At 40.3% G+C, this 16,421-nt stretch overlaps 2 protein-coding genes across 2 annotated transcripts in view; both read left to right on the forward strand.

Moving 5' to 3' along the window:
• The window catches only part of LOC149231433 (uncharacterized), a 293,700-nt gene that overhangs the window by 44,403 nt on the left and 232,876 nt on the right, over nucleotides 1-16,421 (forward strand). The gene's annotated exons all lie outside the window — the stretch shown is intronic.
• LOC149231434 (uncharacterized) lies at nucleotides 1,599-5,707 on the forward strand. Its single transcript, XM_089376888.1, has 4 exons — nucleotides 1,599-1,716; nucleotides 1,817-1,958; nucleotides 2,094-2,348; nucleotides 5,542-5,707. The coding sequence occupies exons 1-4, from the start codon at nucleotides 1,599-1,601 to the stop codon at nucleotides 5,705-5,707; spliced, it is 681 nt and encodes a 226-aa protein (XP_089233014.1).

A 16,421-nucleotide genomic window follows, 5' to 3' on the forward strand; every position in this document is an offset into this window, starting at 1 on the left:
AAAACTTGGACCCATTTTGGGAGTATGGGATCCCTGATGGTGGGACAAATCGTGCATATCTTTCATGCAAATTGTGTGGGGACAAGATGACAGGTGGGGTTACACGACTGAAATACCATCTTGCTAGACTCCCTGGACATGATGTTGGCATTTGTAGAGTTTCTAGTCCGGAGCTTATACGAAAAGCTCTTGAGGCAATTGAAGAAAAGGACAGAAAGAAGGAAGAGGCGGAAAGAAACAAAGCTGAACGTGCAGGTAGATCCTTTGGGATATCTTCTCATGATTTTGATGTTCAGGGTAGTGGCCCTACTGGCGCTAGTGGGAGGGGCTCCACAACTGGCACACCATCACATGCTAGTGTGAATGCGAGGTCATCATTTTTTGTTCCACGAACAGGAGCTGGAGCACAACCTGGCATAAAATCGCTTGTCAAAAAAAAGGAGAAGGAAGAAGCAGATAGAGTCATGGGGAGGTGTATTTATTGGAGCGACTTACCTCTCAGCATCACAAAAACCAATCCATTTTGGCAACCAATGTGTGATGCTATTGCTGTTGTGGGCCCAGGGTACAAAAGTGCCACATATGAGGAGTTGCGGGGGCCAATTCTTCAAGCAGAAAAAGAGGACATCAACTCTAGATTGGCGGAGTTGAAACAGACATGGGAAGTCACTGGATGCACAGTGATGTCTGATGGTTGGACAGATAGGAAGGGTAGGACCCTTCTAAATTTCTTGGTACATTGTCCTAAAGGTACCATGTTTATTAAATCGTTGGATGCATCAGAACATATCAAAGATGCAGCAACGATATGTGAGTTGTTAGATGGGTTCATTCAGGAGATTGGTGTGCAGAATGTGGTGCAAGTCGTAACAGACAATGCAGCTAATTATGTGTCTGCCGGCAGAATGCTTATGGAGAGGCATCCCACATTGTTCTGGACTCCATGTGCAGCGCATTGTCTTGATTTGTTGCTTGAGGATATGGGGAAACTCTCCTTCATCAAGGAGGCAGTTCATATGGCTAGGAGCATCCCCAAGTTTATTTATAACCATGCTATTGTTCTTAGCCTTATGAGGAGGTTCACAGGAAACAAGGAGTTGCGGCGTCCTGCCATCACACGTTTTGCCACAACCTTTATTACTCTTCAGTCTTTGCTTCGATGTCAGTACGAGTTGAAGCAAATGTTTGTGTCTAATGATTGGCGTGGTTGTAGATACAGCAGGAGACCTGATGGGAAAGCCATTGAAAAAATGGTGTACTCTGAGACATTTTGGCGTGGAGTAGAAGAAGCATGTGCAGTTAGCGAACCTATAGTAAAGGTTCTTAGATTGGTGGATGGAGAGAAGCCTGCAATGCCTTATTTGTATGAGGGCATGGATAGGGCCAAGGAGGCCATTCGTTCCTATTATGCAGACAAGGGTTCTGCTGGCCTTAATAGGCAGATGATGTTATGGGATGTGATCGATAGTCGGTGGACAGGGATGCTTCATCGACCCATTCATGCAGCAGCACTCTTCCTCAACCCTGCATTTGCATACAAATGCAATTTTCGTTTTGATGGCGAAGTGATTGAAGGGCTCCATTCCTGTATTGAGAGGATGGTACCTGATTCTGAGCTTCGTCTCAAAATCAGCCGCGAGATACATAGTTATCAGGATTGTGTTGGCCTATTTGGCTTTGATGATGCCATTAAGGAAAGGGCCCTCTTCATGCCACGTAAGTGACAAGTCATCACTCATTAGAAATTATAAATTTGAATTTAATTATGTTTTAACTTTTAAGTTTTTGAATTTTTTATTTCATTATTTTGTTGTAGATCTTTGGTGGCGAAGCTATGGTGCAAGGGTACCAAATTTGCAAAATTTGGCTATGCGAATCTTGAGTCAAACATGTAGCTCTTCAGGGTGTGAGCGCAATTGGAGTGTATTTGAGAAAATACACGCCAAAAAGCGCAACAGGTATAACTTTGAACTCAAGCCTTTAGTTGAGCAATTACACTTATTGTAATTTTTAATTTTTAATTTATGACCTTCAAGTGTCAAGACTCAAGAGTCAAGAGTCAAGACTCATTACTTTTTTTGACACTCTTACAGGTTGGAGTTCGCACGCCTCAACGATTTGGTGTATGTGCATTACAACATCCGACTTCGAGTGAGGCAAATAGAATCACCAGTGGATCCAGATGCCATTTCCTTAGACAATATTGATGTATTGTCTCCGTGGAGGGTGGAGTCTCAGGAGCCCATATTGGAGGAGTCACCTTCATGGTTGGAGGAGCCACCTTCATGGTTGGAGGAGCCAGTGGCAGATGATCCATTAGAGCAGGGGCAGCAAGAGGAGGACTCGGAGTCAGAGCCAGTGGCAGATGATCCATTAGAGCAGGGGCAGCAAGAGGAGGACTCGGAGTCAGAGGAGCAGCAGCACTTAGAGGAGGAGCAGGAGGAGCTGGAGGAGGACACTGCGGGAGCATCAGCATCAACACCATCTGCTATAGATATAGGAGAGCATAGCTCCATGCCTATCACTCATTATTTGACATTAGGTGCAGAGGCAGTGTCAGGGCCTTCTACTACTAGGGGCAGGCCTGACAAACAGCCCATCATGTTTTCCCGTAAAAGGGGGAGAGGGCAGTAGATAGATAGCTGCTAGTTTTATTTGTTATGCTACATGTAACTCATGATGATGAGATACTTTTATTATTATATGTGATGTTATTTTGTATTGGTTCTCCACATTTGAGTCCTTGAATGGACAATTATCAGGGATTAGCACGATTTGGTATCGCCTTTGATATATCATTTCTATTTGACATCATATATATCAGTGTTTTCTTCATATTTATGTGCCAATGTGTTTATTTCATGTTGTTATTGCTTTATATGTTTAAAAATCTGAAAAAAATGAATATAGTATGCATTTTTTATGCTTGCTTTTGTTGTTTAAATTCTGAACATGAAGATGTTGCTTTAAAAATTAAAATAGTTTCTTGAGTGTTTGCTGGGCACTGTATAGTTATACTCATTTAATGCCAATTTTTTGTTTTTTTTGTGCCCTAGGTTTGAATTAGTTCACTACAAGTACAAATGTCAAATATGCCAAAAGCTTTGGACCCATTTTGGGAGTATGGGGAGGCTGTTGGTGGGGCAAATCAGGCACTTATATCATGCAACTTGTGTGGGACCAAGATGTCAGGAGGGATTACACGATTGAAATACCATCTGGCTAAACTCTCTGCATATGATGCAGATGTCATGCCTTGTATGGTTTCTAGTGCAGAGGTTATACAAAAAGCTCGTGAAGCAATTGCTGAACAAGACAGAAAGAAAGCTGCTAGGGAGAGGCCAATGGTCTCAGATAGATAGCTGCTAGTTTTATTTGTTTTGCAACTTTTGCTACATATAAGTTTATAACTCATGATGATGAAATACTTTTAAAGTTTTATATATGTGATGTTGTTTTGTTTGAGTCCTTGATTGGACAATTATCACTATCAGGGATCAGCAGGATGTGTGATGTTATTTTAATTTTTGTTTGAGTCCTTGATTGGACAATTATCAATTTATCACTATCAGGGATCAGCAGGATTTGGTATCGCCTTTGAAGTTTGATGTATCATTTCTATTTGATATCATATATATCAGTGTTTTCTTCATATTTATGTGCCAATGTGTTTAGTTCATGTTGTTATTGCTTTATATGTTTAGAAATCTGAAAAAAAATGAATATATTATGCATTTTTTATGCTTGCCGATATTTGCCGATATTTTGCCGATATTTTCGCCGATATTTCCGATAAGATATTTTCCAGACCCTCGCCGATATTTTCCCGATACCGATATTATCAACACTGGTCAAGAGTACCCTCAAATGCTATGGCTAGGGCACCCTTAAATGCCGCTGATAGATTTACTGTGGCTAGGGCATCATAGGCCAGCGTACATTTTCATGGTGTCTCTCTCCTGCTCCAAAAACCCAAAACGTGGAGAGGAAGAGATCACCACAATAATGTATGTCTCAAATGACATCAAATCCTCTTTTATTTATACTAACTTGTAGCGGTTGAATAGACACGTCGGTTGGGCTTCTAGAGCCTACATAAGTGCTGGTCGGCTTGATAATAATTACATAAACAAAATAAATTCATATCTCCATAAATACTTATCGGAATCGGATGATCTTTGGATCAATCCTACACCTCTCGACAAGAGGGATCCAATAAAAATATCAGCTGCCATAAATAAGCTGACCCACATGGAGTTTGGCCCTAGTTGCCAATTTAACAACATTTTATAGGTGCATCTCATGCTAATACATCTTATGATTTCACTTGCAATTGTCTCTTTTACTGGTCATTATTGAATATTTTATGTTGGCAAGCATTGTTTCATTTTCCTTTTGCAAGTAGAACACGAACTGATTTTCCTTTTGCAAGATATCTCTATATGCTTTGATTATATTTTAAAAGCATTTTATATCTTGTATCAATTTTCGTGCTAGCATCTTTGTTTCCATTTCAGGGTTGCTTTGCTTTTATTTTTTGAAGCATTCTACGTTTGTTTTGAGCAAATGTATTTTTCATTCATGTTGAACAATTTATCTTAAGGCATTGGTTTTATGGTTTTAATATGTTAATGATTTTTATCGCTAATATCATATTTTGCTCATAATTCTAAAAAGTAATCCACTTTCACTTTAACATCTTTCCTAGAACCTCACATTTCTTTTATTTTAGTTTTTCGTATTAGGGACCAACCCGCATAGCTAACCTAGGAAATAGCTTAAACGAAAAGAGGGGATTTAGTGTGACAACCCCTTCTCTTAGTTACCTGCGACCAACCACAGCTTGTGGGGTTGAAGGCTTTTTTCACTGACTTGTAGGGAGGTGTAGGTGACAGGGTTAACAGTCTGTATAGATCATATCATTTTGAGTTCATCCTTGTACCTATGTGTATATGGATAAATTATGAATACCTCCCTAGTTAAGGGGGAGTGTTGAAGAATGTAACTAGTGTCGGTCTTCATAATTGTATTTGAGTCATGATGTAATGTATTTGTCAAAAGAAAATAAAAAGCATTTTTTATTAAAGAAAAAGTGACTTATTAAAACATGGGTTTCATGCTTTGGTCAATAGGTCAAAGCACCCATTGAGTGCTCTAGGATTTTTTTTCTATTGAGTAAATGTCTAAGTCAATACATTCTAGACCCTTCTTAGACTATTTAAGCCAAGAAAAAAATATTATTCTAGTCATGTAAACCCCTTCTCCATCAAGTCGGCCTCAGCGCATCAAAGATATTCATGTTGGCCTCTCCTACTATTCATGTTGGCCTAAAACAGACGGAAACAACTATAAATAGCAATGAATTCGACTCATTATGGTAGCAAGCAAGAAAAATTCGATCTAAAGTCTTGTAGTGAAAAGAAGTACGAAAAGAAGTCTATCAGAAGCCATGCGAAGGAGATTATATATGCATCCTTTCTGTCACATACACGAACAATCTGTAATATTACAAAACTGAAAATTCTGAACTGAAGATTGCAGGGTCCGAAGTCTAGTTGCAGAACCGAGGCATGGTTACAGGGTCCAAAGTTTAGTTGTAGGATTGAAGTATGGTTATAGGAATCGAAGGTACAAGATGATAGAGAAAGGGATCGAGACTTTCAATCTTGAAGAACTGTTTGATGATAAGCTTGGAAGGCTAACTTGATGGATGAAGAAAGGTCTAGGTCAAATGGTCTTGGTATGTCTCAAATTGATTTGGTTCTATAGGAGAAAGAGTTGATTGGGTTTTCCCCTTCATAGGGGTTTTGCCCTGGCCGTGCGCCTATCTTTGGTGTCTATGTGATCTTCTTGCTTGGCATTTGTCTTGATGATGTAAATGAACATAATAATAATAATAAAGAAGTAAAATAATCACAAGAACTTGTTAAGGTATAAGGGAAATCTTGTTAAGAATACTCAATTGTATGTTGCCCTAGATTTCTCAACACTTTCCCTCTCCAATGCTTCTTTGAGTGGCTCAATGGTATCTGCTAAATAAGTTACCTCCCATGTGGCTTTGTTTATATTTTCTCTCATTTTCTCTAGTTCTACTAGAGTTATATCTTCGACTTTAGTTCTTTTAACCTCTTGATTCTTTACAAGCTTCAACTTATTTATTTCTTCATCGAATAAAATATTTTATGGTTCCATATTTGGATAAACACCCATTGGAACTTGAATATTTACCCTTGACAAATTCAAATTAGACACTGTACTACTCTTAGTATCATTGTCTAAAGTCTTTGTACTTGCTACTTGTTTAGCACTGGTTTCTCTCTCTATACTGCCTTCATCCTTCATATTATATTTTAAGATGGTATCCTCTTGAAATTTAGGCTATGCTTATCAATACTTGCCTCTTGTCCAAACTTTGTATTGTCTCGCGGTCCCAATGCATCGCTAGATGGAGGGTTTGTCATGTTATCAGAGGGGGCACTATTGTCTTCACCTTTGTCTATATCAAGAATACTTTCATTTGCTCCTTTAGTATTCAACATATCTGAAATTTGAATGACGTTGCTATTAGAAAGGGTATACCCTTCCCTAAGATGGCCATTCTGTTCCCTGAGATTTCGCCGCTGTCTTTCATCTTCATTGGTAATACAGTTACCTTCAACACTGCTGACACTAGCTATGGTTTCCTCTTTAGGATTTTCCTTCTTTTTGGGAGGATACAAACATGTCCATGCTTTTACCTTTGCTTCATCTCTTGTACTTTGTTTTACAGGTTTGGGCTTATGATCAATATCATTTGATTTGTCTTTCTTGCAATTAGTCCAAAAATCGTTCCATTTCCTTATATCTTCATTCTGTTGTATGCTCTTATCATCGCCTTCAAGTGATTGAGCTTCCAAAGTACTTTGGAGTTTCCTAATTTCCTGCATTAGATTCTCTTCATAAGGGTTTTCAGTGTAGTAGTTGTTGGAAAATGTAACTATGTTCGGTCTTCATTAATGTACTTGAGTCATTATGTAATGTACTTGTCAAAAGAATAAAGAAAATAAATTTTATTATTATAACAATGACTTATTAAAGCATGAGTTTCATACTTGGGTCAACATTATTTTAGTCGAAGTCCCTAGTGTGGACTCTTAGGATTAATATTGAGTTTATAGAGTCATTATACATTCAAAGAGACCCTTCTAGGGCTTCTGAATCGTGTAAAAAGGTTTAGTATTGAGTCAAATATAATTTATGTATCCTCCACATCAAGTCGGCCTAAGGACCCTAATTCGACCCACAAGAAGCCTATAAATACAATTTAGTCGAAGTCATCTAGAGCATCAACTCTCAAGCTAGTTCGATATCTGAAGAGTAGCTGGAGAAGTGCAATGTCTGTTGTCGGGAGGTCAAAGGAAGTGCGAGTTTGGGGAAGGCCAAGGAGAGGAAGAAAATCAAACTTTTGGTGCCTCTCTTTCTCTGTTTCGTGTTCTGGATTGGGAGATCGAAGTCTCCTAAGTTTCGTTGTTGCTGAAAGCTGTTGCCTAGTCAAAGTTGCTGGAAGGGGTCGAAGATCTGGGAGGCTGACTGGGTGTGGATGGAAAGTCTGGTCTTGGTCTAGGGTGAAGAGTATCAAAGAATACTATTAAAAGGAAGAATTATCTTGATTGGGTTTTCCCCTCGAGGGGCGTTTTACCCTGGCATATTGCCTATATCTCGTGTCTCTTGTTTTGTGATCTTCATACAAATAATATGGTAATTGCTTGATGAAAGATAAGATAATAAAGAAGTAAAAGAATCCAATACACTCACAAGTAATTATCAAGAAAGGAGAATCAAACCCTAATATAATTGCTTTGATTTTCCAACATGGTATTAGAGCTAAGGTTAGGAAGAGTCGAAGGTCACTTTGTAGGCATGGATTCTCCCTCTGTCACTGCTGGAAGCTGGATCAAGAAGGTCATCTACTACTTGTTCAACAAGGTCAAGAGTCGAGGATTCTTGGCTGCCCTTACAGGTTCTCTTTCTGATGACAATGCATGGATCATTGATAGTGGAGCATAGAGACATATGACAGGTGAAAGTAAGCAACTTCATACACTATCAAAGGAGCCATCTTCTCATGTAGTGGAATTGGGTGACAACAAAAGCTATGTTGTTAGAGGCTTGGGATCAACAGTGTTGAAGCTGGATAAAGGATCGTGTGAAAATTTGCTGCAGTAATTGATTTATTTCTCCTACTTATTTACAATAAGTTATTCACCAATGCTCAAGTAAACATCAAAATAAATTTAGCTGCAGACTTCACAAATCAAGAACTGAAAATTTAAAGGCAAGAGAAACATCAACATATGAACAATTGCATTGACACACTTGTTCTTGGACAATCGTCCTCGGAAAAACCCAACGTGGAAAAACCAGTGCAACAGATATGAGGGTTTTTATTATTGGCAGTAAATATCTGAATACAATCTGGATGCCCCAGAGAAAATGGCAATCCACTTCGGGAAGATAACTGAGAATTTTCTCACATTGATTCTGGAGATTTTATCTTGTCCCCAACTCCTGGATGAGCTACTGCGCAGTCTCTCCGTGAGCCTACGCAACCTTTGCGTGACTTCTGCGTGGAGTCTCCCTCTGACTACGTCAAATTGGGCTGCTTCTATTGAGAAATCGAGATTTTTCCTGCCAATCACCCACAGTGATTCTTGGCACTGATCTCTGCTTATCTCCCAACACTTCTGTGTCAACCTCCTCTAGTTTTTGAGCTATCCCTTTGCGTCAATCTCCTCCAGCCGCTGCGCTGTCCCTCCTTGGCTCAGCGTTGGCTATATTACCCTTCACTGTCTTCTCTGACTTATATTCATTGGAACTGGAAATCACTTCCTTCCAATACTGCCTCTGATCCTCCTTGCTTGATCACTGGTTCGAATTCCTTAGCAAACCCTGCCCTAGGAAAATCGAATTGATTGATCAACACTTTCTGTATTTGTTGCTGAACCCCAGGCCTCCTTATACTTTTCTCGTTGAGACTTCAATGACCAAGATTAAGTCTTTAATCATCGGCTAAGATTAAAACTCGCAAGTTAACTGAGTCGAATTGGTTCTTGCTCCAATCATAACTAAAGTCATAGCTCGTCCTTACTCCTATCAATGGTTCAAGTTCCCAACTTGTCCTTTTCTAAACTCGATCTGCCACTCCAAATGTAGCTAATCGGAAGAAGGGTTTGTTGAAATGTGTAACTAGGTTCGGTCTTCATAATGTTTATTGTAATCATGAATTTATATATTTGATATCAAAGAGAAAATAAATTTATTATTGTCATTCTTAATTCATGTGTTTCATGCTCAAGACAAATTTATTTGTAGGTCAAGTACCCATTGAGTGCTCCTAGGTTTGTCATAGAATTATGAAGTCAAAAGAGTCATTATCATACATGTAAGACCCCTTTGGGCATGTTGTATCTTGAAAAGATTTTTTTGTAAAGTCAAAAGTGTCATAAAGACCCTCCAAGACCTTGTCAAACAATTTGGTCTACAAGAAGGATCAAGTCGGCCTCATGGGAAGCAATTCAACCTCCTAAGAAGCCTATATATAAGGGAACCTTGACTTCTTTTGAGAGACATTCATTCAAGCAAGAAAGCAAGTTGGATCTCCTCAAGAAAGAAGCTGGAAAAGGACAAAGATCAAGGAAAAGAAGAAAGAGAAGCAAGATGGAAGTTTCGGACCTCTCTCTCTCATGTTAGGGTTTCTAAAGTAGTTGCTAGACCGAAATTGCAGATGTTGCTGGGGAAGTTGAAGTTATAGAAGAAACTGCTAGGGAAGTCAAAGTTGCTCCTAGGTCAAAATTGCTAGAAGGTTGAAATTTATGGAAATTGCAGGGGGTCGAAGTTTTTGGGTCAAAACTGCTATTAGCTGCTAGGTCAAAGTAGTTGGAAAGAAAAGTTCATCAAGAAGGAAAGTGTGACTTGGTCTTGGAGGGATCTTTGACAAGGGTCTTAGTTCTTGGAATTCGTCATTTGATGGTTGACCATTTTATAAGAAAAGAATTCTTGTGGATTTTCCTCTCAAGAGGAGAGGTTTTGGCCTTGGCTTGCAGCCTACATGTTGTGTCCTCTCGCCTCATTGACCTTCATTGTTTGGTCGCTGTTTGATGATAAATAACATTAACAATAATCAAGTAAAAGAAGAAGCTAATCAAGTTAAGTAAAAATACATCACAAGCAGTTACCAAAGTAAGAGAAATCACCTAGTCTAGATGCCCCTAGATTTCTCAACAGTGTCCATGTAACTGATCCTTCAACTTTGCGCATGAAATTGTGAATATTATTCTTGCAAACTAGAAATAAACTCACCATCTCCATGAACTCACTCCATGATCAAAGAAGGACAACTCATGGTCTTCCCCAGCTAAGGCATGCACTAGAGAAATCCTACCACTCGCTACAATTTTCAACAAATGTCGAAAACCTTATCTTTGAAAGTTTGTGGAATTTAATTGTGATACCGCCGTTATGATTAACTCGTCAAGAGATTTCCAATGATATAAATTTTATCTCGATCCGACTCTCGGATCACAAATTATGCTCGTTAGAAGTTTGCCAAATTAGGAGGGTCCACATTAGTCCATGGATCTCTATGTGCACCCCACATGGTCCCTGCTTGCCATATGTGTCATTGCCGCACCACCACCTTGTGGGGTTTGCAGGGTCCTCATGCAAAGGCATTTAGGTCGCTCTACTATGTTGAGTGTAGCACTGGTGTATGAAACCTTCTCATTCTAAACATCTGATGGTGCAAATCGCTCCAATGGTGGTTTCAAATTTGGGAAAGGGGGCCCCTAAATTAATCTCAACCATTGATTGGAGATGGGCGGGGTGGCACTAATCCTTGCCATGCCCTCCCTAATCCTTAAACACAACCACAAGAAGGCCTCCACAATTGATCTTGACTGTTGATCTCTCGAGAGGGACTTAGTTTCTTTGAAAAGTTCAATGACCTGGAGACTTGCGAGCCTGGTAGGATCCATCTGCAGGCCACGTCATCTCGACATTGTGTTCTTGGTCTTCCCTCTACTCCAACCTCAACTGGAAAACACCGAGGTTCGAGGTTTGAGATCTGAGAGTAGGGCCCACCTCCATTCCACGTCACCCCAGACCATGTCATCTCGACATCGGGTTCTTGGCCTTCCCTCTACTTCAACCTTGAGCAGAAAATGTCGACGTTTAAGGTTTGAGATTCGAGATTTGCGCTTAACTTTGTTATACTGTGTGCTCGAGGTTCCTCGCCTCCCTCTGCTCTGACCTCAATTGAAGAATGCCAAAGTTTATGACTCGAGGTGGAGCTCATCGGTCCATGTCATCTCAACACCTTGGCATCGGAGGTTTCCTTACCTCCTCACGCACTTGAGTTTTGTGGCTTACGATTGATATTGGCCCATTAGCATTGGGCCTCTTCACACCAAGGTTCACGTAATTACCTCGGGGTTTCGACGACCAGATGGGGCCCACAAGTCCTAGTTCAGATGGGCGAGGTTTTGCCTGGGCCCCTCAAGTGTCGGGCGTCTCCCATATGTTCATATGTATATATTGACGGTCATTACTCCCCATTAGTCTCGATGACCAAAAGAAGCACCAAGCCAGGGTGTTCACCAAAACAAAGGAGGGCGGTTGCCCCAAGTCATCTTCTCAGTGTATTGAGGCTTGTGGCCCCGAGGTCCAAAGACCTCAATCTCTAGTGGACGTATATAGCAACATATTAACAATCCAACTCTATTGCCCTGCTACACACTGGTTAAGCTCATCCTCAGAAACATATATGCTTTATTAATCGATTGATCGCATTTTCACACTTCGAGCCATTATTGAGGAGGCTCGTCATCGCTCTTCAAAAGTCCGCTGCTACGTTGTAGACTTCCGATCCACTTAGTTTTAAAAACCAAAATCGGGTTTTGAACTGGCCGCCTATCTAACCGTGATTCGAATTAGAATTGGATCAAACCGGATTGAACTGGATTCAATTAACCAAAATTGGAAAAAATACATAAAATAATTAATTTTTATGTTTTTTTTTTAAGATTACAAACAATGATTCCAAACCATTAGAGACAAACTATGGAAATTTTTCTCATCTATATGCCATGTAAGGTTGCCTATATCAAATTGGCATCGTGTGCAATGCATATCAATGATATCATTGACAAAATACATAACCAATGAGGTTCTAAATGGCATCTAGAGTTCTAAAACAATGCAATGAGGCTCTAAATGGCTTTCCAAGTCTAAATAAGATGCTACAACTCAAGCTACTAGGCCACTAGCCTACTATAAATCACTGATCGACATGATCACTCATCAAACTCATCACCACTACTACACATGGGATCATCACCATGAGCTACATAAACATCATCCAGCTCAAAATTTGAGGACTTCTCAAACTCCTCTCCAACCTCAATAGTAGTACTAGTAGTAGCATGAGCAACATCACTATGCTTAGTAGAACTAGAAGCACAAGTTCGCTGAGCTGCATGACTATTATTTCCCTCACGAGTCACCATGTGCCATGCTTGGTCTTGTTGGTTCACTTCCTTCAACTCTTGGTTCAACCACTGGATCTACATTGGGATCAACACCCCCAACTCCACTTTTCACTTCAAATTAGCTCCAAGATGACAAAGAACATCCATACATGTTATTGTTGCTCCAAAACTCATTGTTGTTGCAAAACTGTCCAAGCTCTCATATGCACACAAACACTAGAAATCAAATGTGTGAGGCAAATAGGAGCTTAGGCATCCTTTTATAAGCTTAGGGGGCCAAATTTAGAAGGGAACTTACCATGGTTTGCTAAAAAACACCTCCAAAAACCACTTGGGAGTCCAATCGACATGCCCAACCATGTGGCTTCCTAATTGACCGTCTTTTTACAAAAATCGGCCGATCAGGTACAAAAGCAATCGAACTGGCTGGTTTGGTACCAAAACTGGCCGATTTGGTACCCAATCGGTCTTGACCAACCAACCAATTGAATTTGTTGGGCCGGTTTGATATCTGAGAGAGCTAAACGACTGGTTTGATGGATTTTCTATTCGATTGGCTTGATTCGACTGGTTTGATGGATTTTCTATTCGATTGGCTTGATTTTTAAAACTAGGCTTCTGGAAAGCACTTGACATTGTACCTGGCGAGACATTGTTCTAGAGGCTTCGTGACACTGGCATATCTGCGACCCTCCTAGTAGCCATAATGAAACAATATGAGTCAGTCATGGGTCGCCTCAAGTTGGCGCATGTCCTTCCTGACTTCATCTAGAGTACCATTGGGGTAAAACAGGGGTTCCCTCTCTTGCCTATCCTCTTTGGAATTTATATTGAGTAGTTGGAATCTTTCCTACACAAGCACATCCATGAGGACGATGGTTGCCTTCTGCATGAGGTAGTGATCAACCTGTTCGTTTTTGCTGATGACTTGATCTTATTGTCTTCTACTCTAGAGGGCCTATAGAGACAGATAGATTCCCTAGCCAGCTTTTGTGACCTTCGACAGCTAATGGTCAACCTTGGTAAAACTAAGGTTATGGTCTATAATGCTTCGAAGAAAGCTCTTACAAATAGACATCTCTACTATCGGGAAGAAGAGATTGGGATCACCACATCATACCTCTACCTGGGAGTACAATTCAGAGGACTGTGTTTTGGTATGCGATAGGTCCACACCTTACTGCTTTGGCTCATCATCCAATCCAAGCGTATAGTCCCAGATCCCATTATCTAGGTGGAGTTTGGTGTCCAACCTTTCCACCTTGAGGTCATATTTTGCTTGGTTTCTTTCCTTCATAAAGTTAGATCTTTAAAAAATTTAGCTATTGGGAGAGATTGATACCCCTACCTTACACTTTATTCCTTGGAGGTCCTCACTTTATCTCCCTTAGGCTGAGCATGTCGTTGGTTCTCAGATGTATCTCGGCTTCTCCAGTCATTGACCATATCTCCAAAGCGCCTTCTTGTTTCAGATGCTCTCTTGATGCTCTGAGCCATCTTCTTCTGCCTAGACAAATGTTGAATCAGTCCATCAGAGAGGATATCTACAAATTGTACATTCAGGTCACTTGGACTTCATATCAGACGAGCCTAGGCCCGAAGATGTCCTTCTACCTTGACCACTTCTTGGAGTTGCAGGATGGTATCATCATTCGCCCCAAATACACATGTAGACATTGGATGCTCTCACTCAGGATCCCCTTAGGACAACACTGTGTTGGTTCTCATCGATTTCGAGTGGAGATTGACCACCATACACAACGATTTGATAGGATCGATGTGTCATCTATAGGCGCTAGAGACATAGCAACACCTCATTTTTAGGTGCTCCCTATAGATCAAAGGATGCTTCCATTGACATTATAGAGATTCGAGGGGCTCCCTCTACCTTCTTTCGATATCTGGATTAAAGATACTTATCCTTCTTCATCAGGGAGATATTTAGACACAAATCTTTGGCCCTACATATGCTACATTATGTGGGGATGACCTGGACGATCATATCATACTTTCAGGTTGATCTGACTGATCAAAATAGTAAGCGTCGAGTTCACTTTCAAAGTACTTCAAATAGTAGAGTAGTGAGAGATCGGGTCTCCCCTCAGCCCCCAGGAGGTTGACCAATTTCCTCGAGACTGCTTTCGAGGTGCCAAATGGCAGATAAGTCTATGCATGTCCAGAGCATCAGAGGGATCAATTCCAGGCGGATCTAGAGTAGATCACCCCCCCTGACAAATTCCTTCCAAGCTGCAACAGAGTAGCCAAAGACTTATCCAGACCTTTTTTCTTTTGGTCTCTGATGTTAGGAGTATCCCTCGCTTCTTCCTCCCCCCTAGGATCATGCAGTTAGATTCCCAGATAGCTCCAAAGGACTTGGACAATGAGCCAACACATTGGTCGCCTCCTTGCTATTGGTTATTAGACTTGGGCATTCTTGACATCACGAACCTCATGTTCAACTCTCTCTCTCTCTATGGGCTCTTCACTAGGCTGCTGATATGGTTTTATATATGTTCATGTACATGTGGATATCCTATTGTTTGTATTTTTCATTACTTCATTTTGCAGATATATATTTTTGTATTAGATTTAGCTTTTCTAGGAGTGGCATTTGCACTCCCACATTGTACTCTTACTGGATGTATCCTCTAGTCCCATTGACCTATTTTTGTGGTCATTCGTTGGACATTAATAAAATTATCTTATCTTATCTTATTAATGACATAAATATGGAATATTCAAGATGTCACAAGGAAAGTTATAGGTTATTTTTAGACATCACAACTCCATTGAGCAGGCTGAGCTATTTAAATCATAAGCTATCACTGTCAAGAAGAGAGTGAGCATAACACAATTAATCACATTATTCATGAACTGAATACACACCAACACAATCCATGTACACAATCCGCGGATCATGAATATGATAGTGAACTACCCAGTTCCAATATTCAATATAACTGGAGATTTATAAGATAGCTGGTTAATCAGACAATAAAAAATAGACATATTAAATATCCTGTAAATCATGAATATGGTTGTAATCCACATAGTTCAACCATTCATTTCAACCATTGACGGTTAAGTTAGCTTGTCAAGTATGAATATAACAATGGCCCTCAAACATTCAGCCTTGAACATAAAATCTTTGCATTACCCAAACACACCATGGTATATCACAGTCCATAAATAAAATTTACATAAGAATTTATACTTATTTGAGTATGTTAAGGTTGGTATCAACTGAAGGAGGGACTTCCACTCTCCACCCAACTATAGGTCAGTTACACTGCAACTTTCTTGCAACTGACCACCCCCAAGTTGGATCCAAAGTCCGAGGGATGCTTGCTCAGGGAAATTCACTTCAAGGCTTGGTAAACACTCCAGAGATGGAGTCCATTGTCTAGGTGGTTTTTTAGTTGCTCTCTGGTAGTAAACCCCACAGTGACTCACTCACTTCTCTAAGTTCATTCACAAGGTTTCCTTACTCTTTCTTTATTAGTAACTAGGGGATTTTCCACTTTGGGGAGGTTGCTCCTTGCCTTGTCCTCTCTTGCTGTGTCTTTTGTTGCATCTCAGAGAACAAAGTGATCTTCCCTTCCTTTCACTTGCTCGTTCTCTCTCCTCTCCTTTCTATTCAGCTGTCACCGTTGACTGAGAAAGTACTCTTTGCTCTTTTGTTTGCTCGTTCTCTGCTCATTGACTGACTTCTCCTTTGCGTGAGCCTCATTTTACACGAGGTGGTTGTCCCCCACCTCTATTCGTAAGGGAGATGGGATGGGGTGGTCCTCTATCCACATCGCCCAATCCCTCTCATAATTACTTATCAACACAGGTGGGTGGATGGATCAACAAGGGGTTCAGGAATTCAATGCAACCGGCTATGGCTTGCTTATG

The sequence above is a fragment of the Pinus tabuliformis genome, chromosome J (assembly GCF_031772625.1).
Source record: "Pinus tabuliformis cultivar Carrire ecotype Pingquan chromosome J, CPIR1, whole genome shotgun sequence".
Taxonomy (NCBI): Eukaryota; Viridiplantae; Streptophyta; class Pinopsida; order Pinales; family Pinaceae; genus Pinus; species Pinus tabuliformis.

Coding starts and splice junctions, on each gene's coding strand:
- LOC149231434 (XM_089376888.1), top strand. CDS start 1,599: ATGGTACCTGATTCTGAGCTTCGTCTCAAAATCAGCCGCGAGATACAT. Junction 1,717..1,816: donor AAGGGCCCTCTTCATGCCAC/GTAAGTGACAAG, acceptor ATTTTGTTGTAG/ATCTTTGGTGGCGAAGCTAT. Junction 2,349..5,541: donor CAGCAAGAGGAGGACTCGGA/GTCAGAGCCAGT, acceptor TGAAGATTGCAG/GGTCCGAAGTCTAGTTGCAG.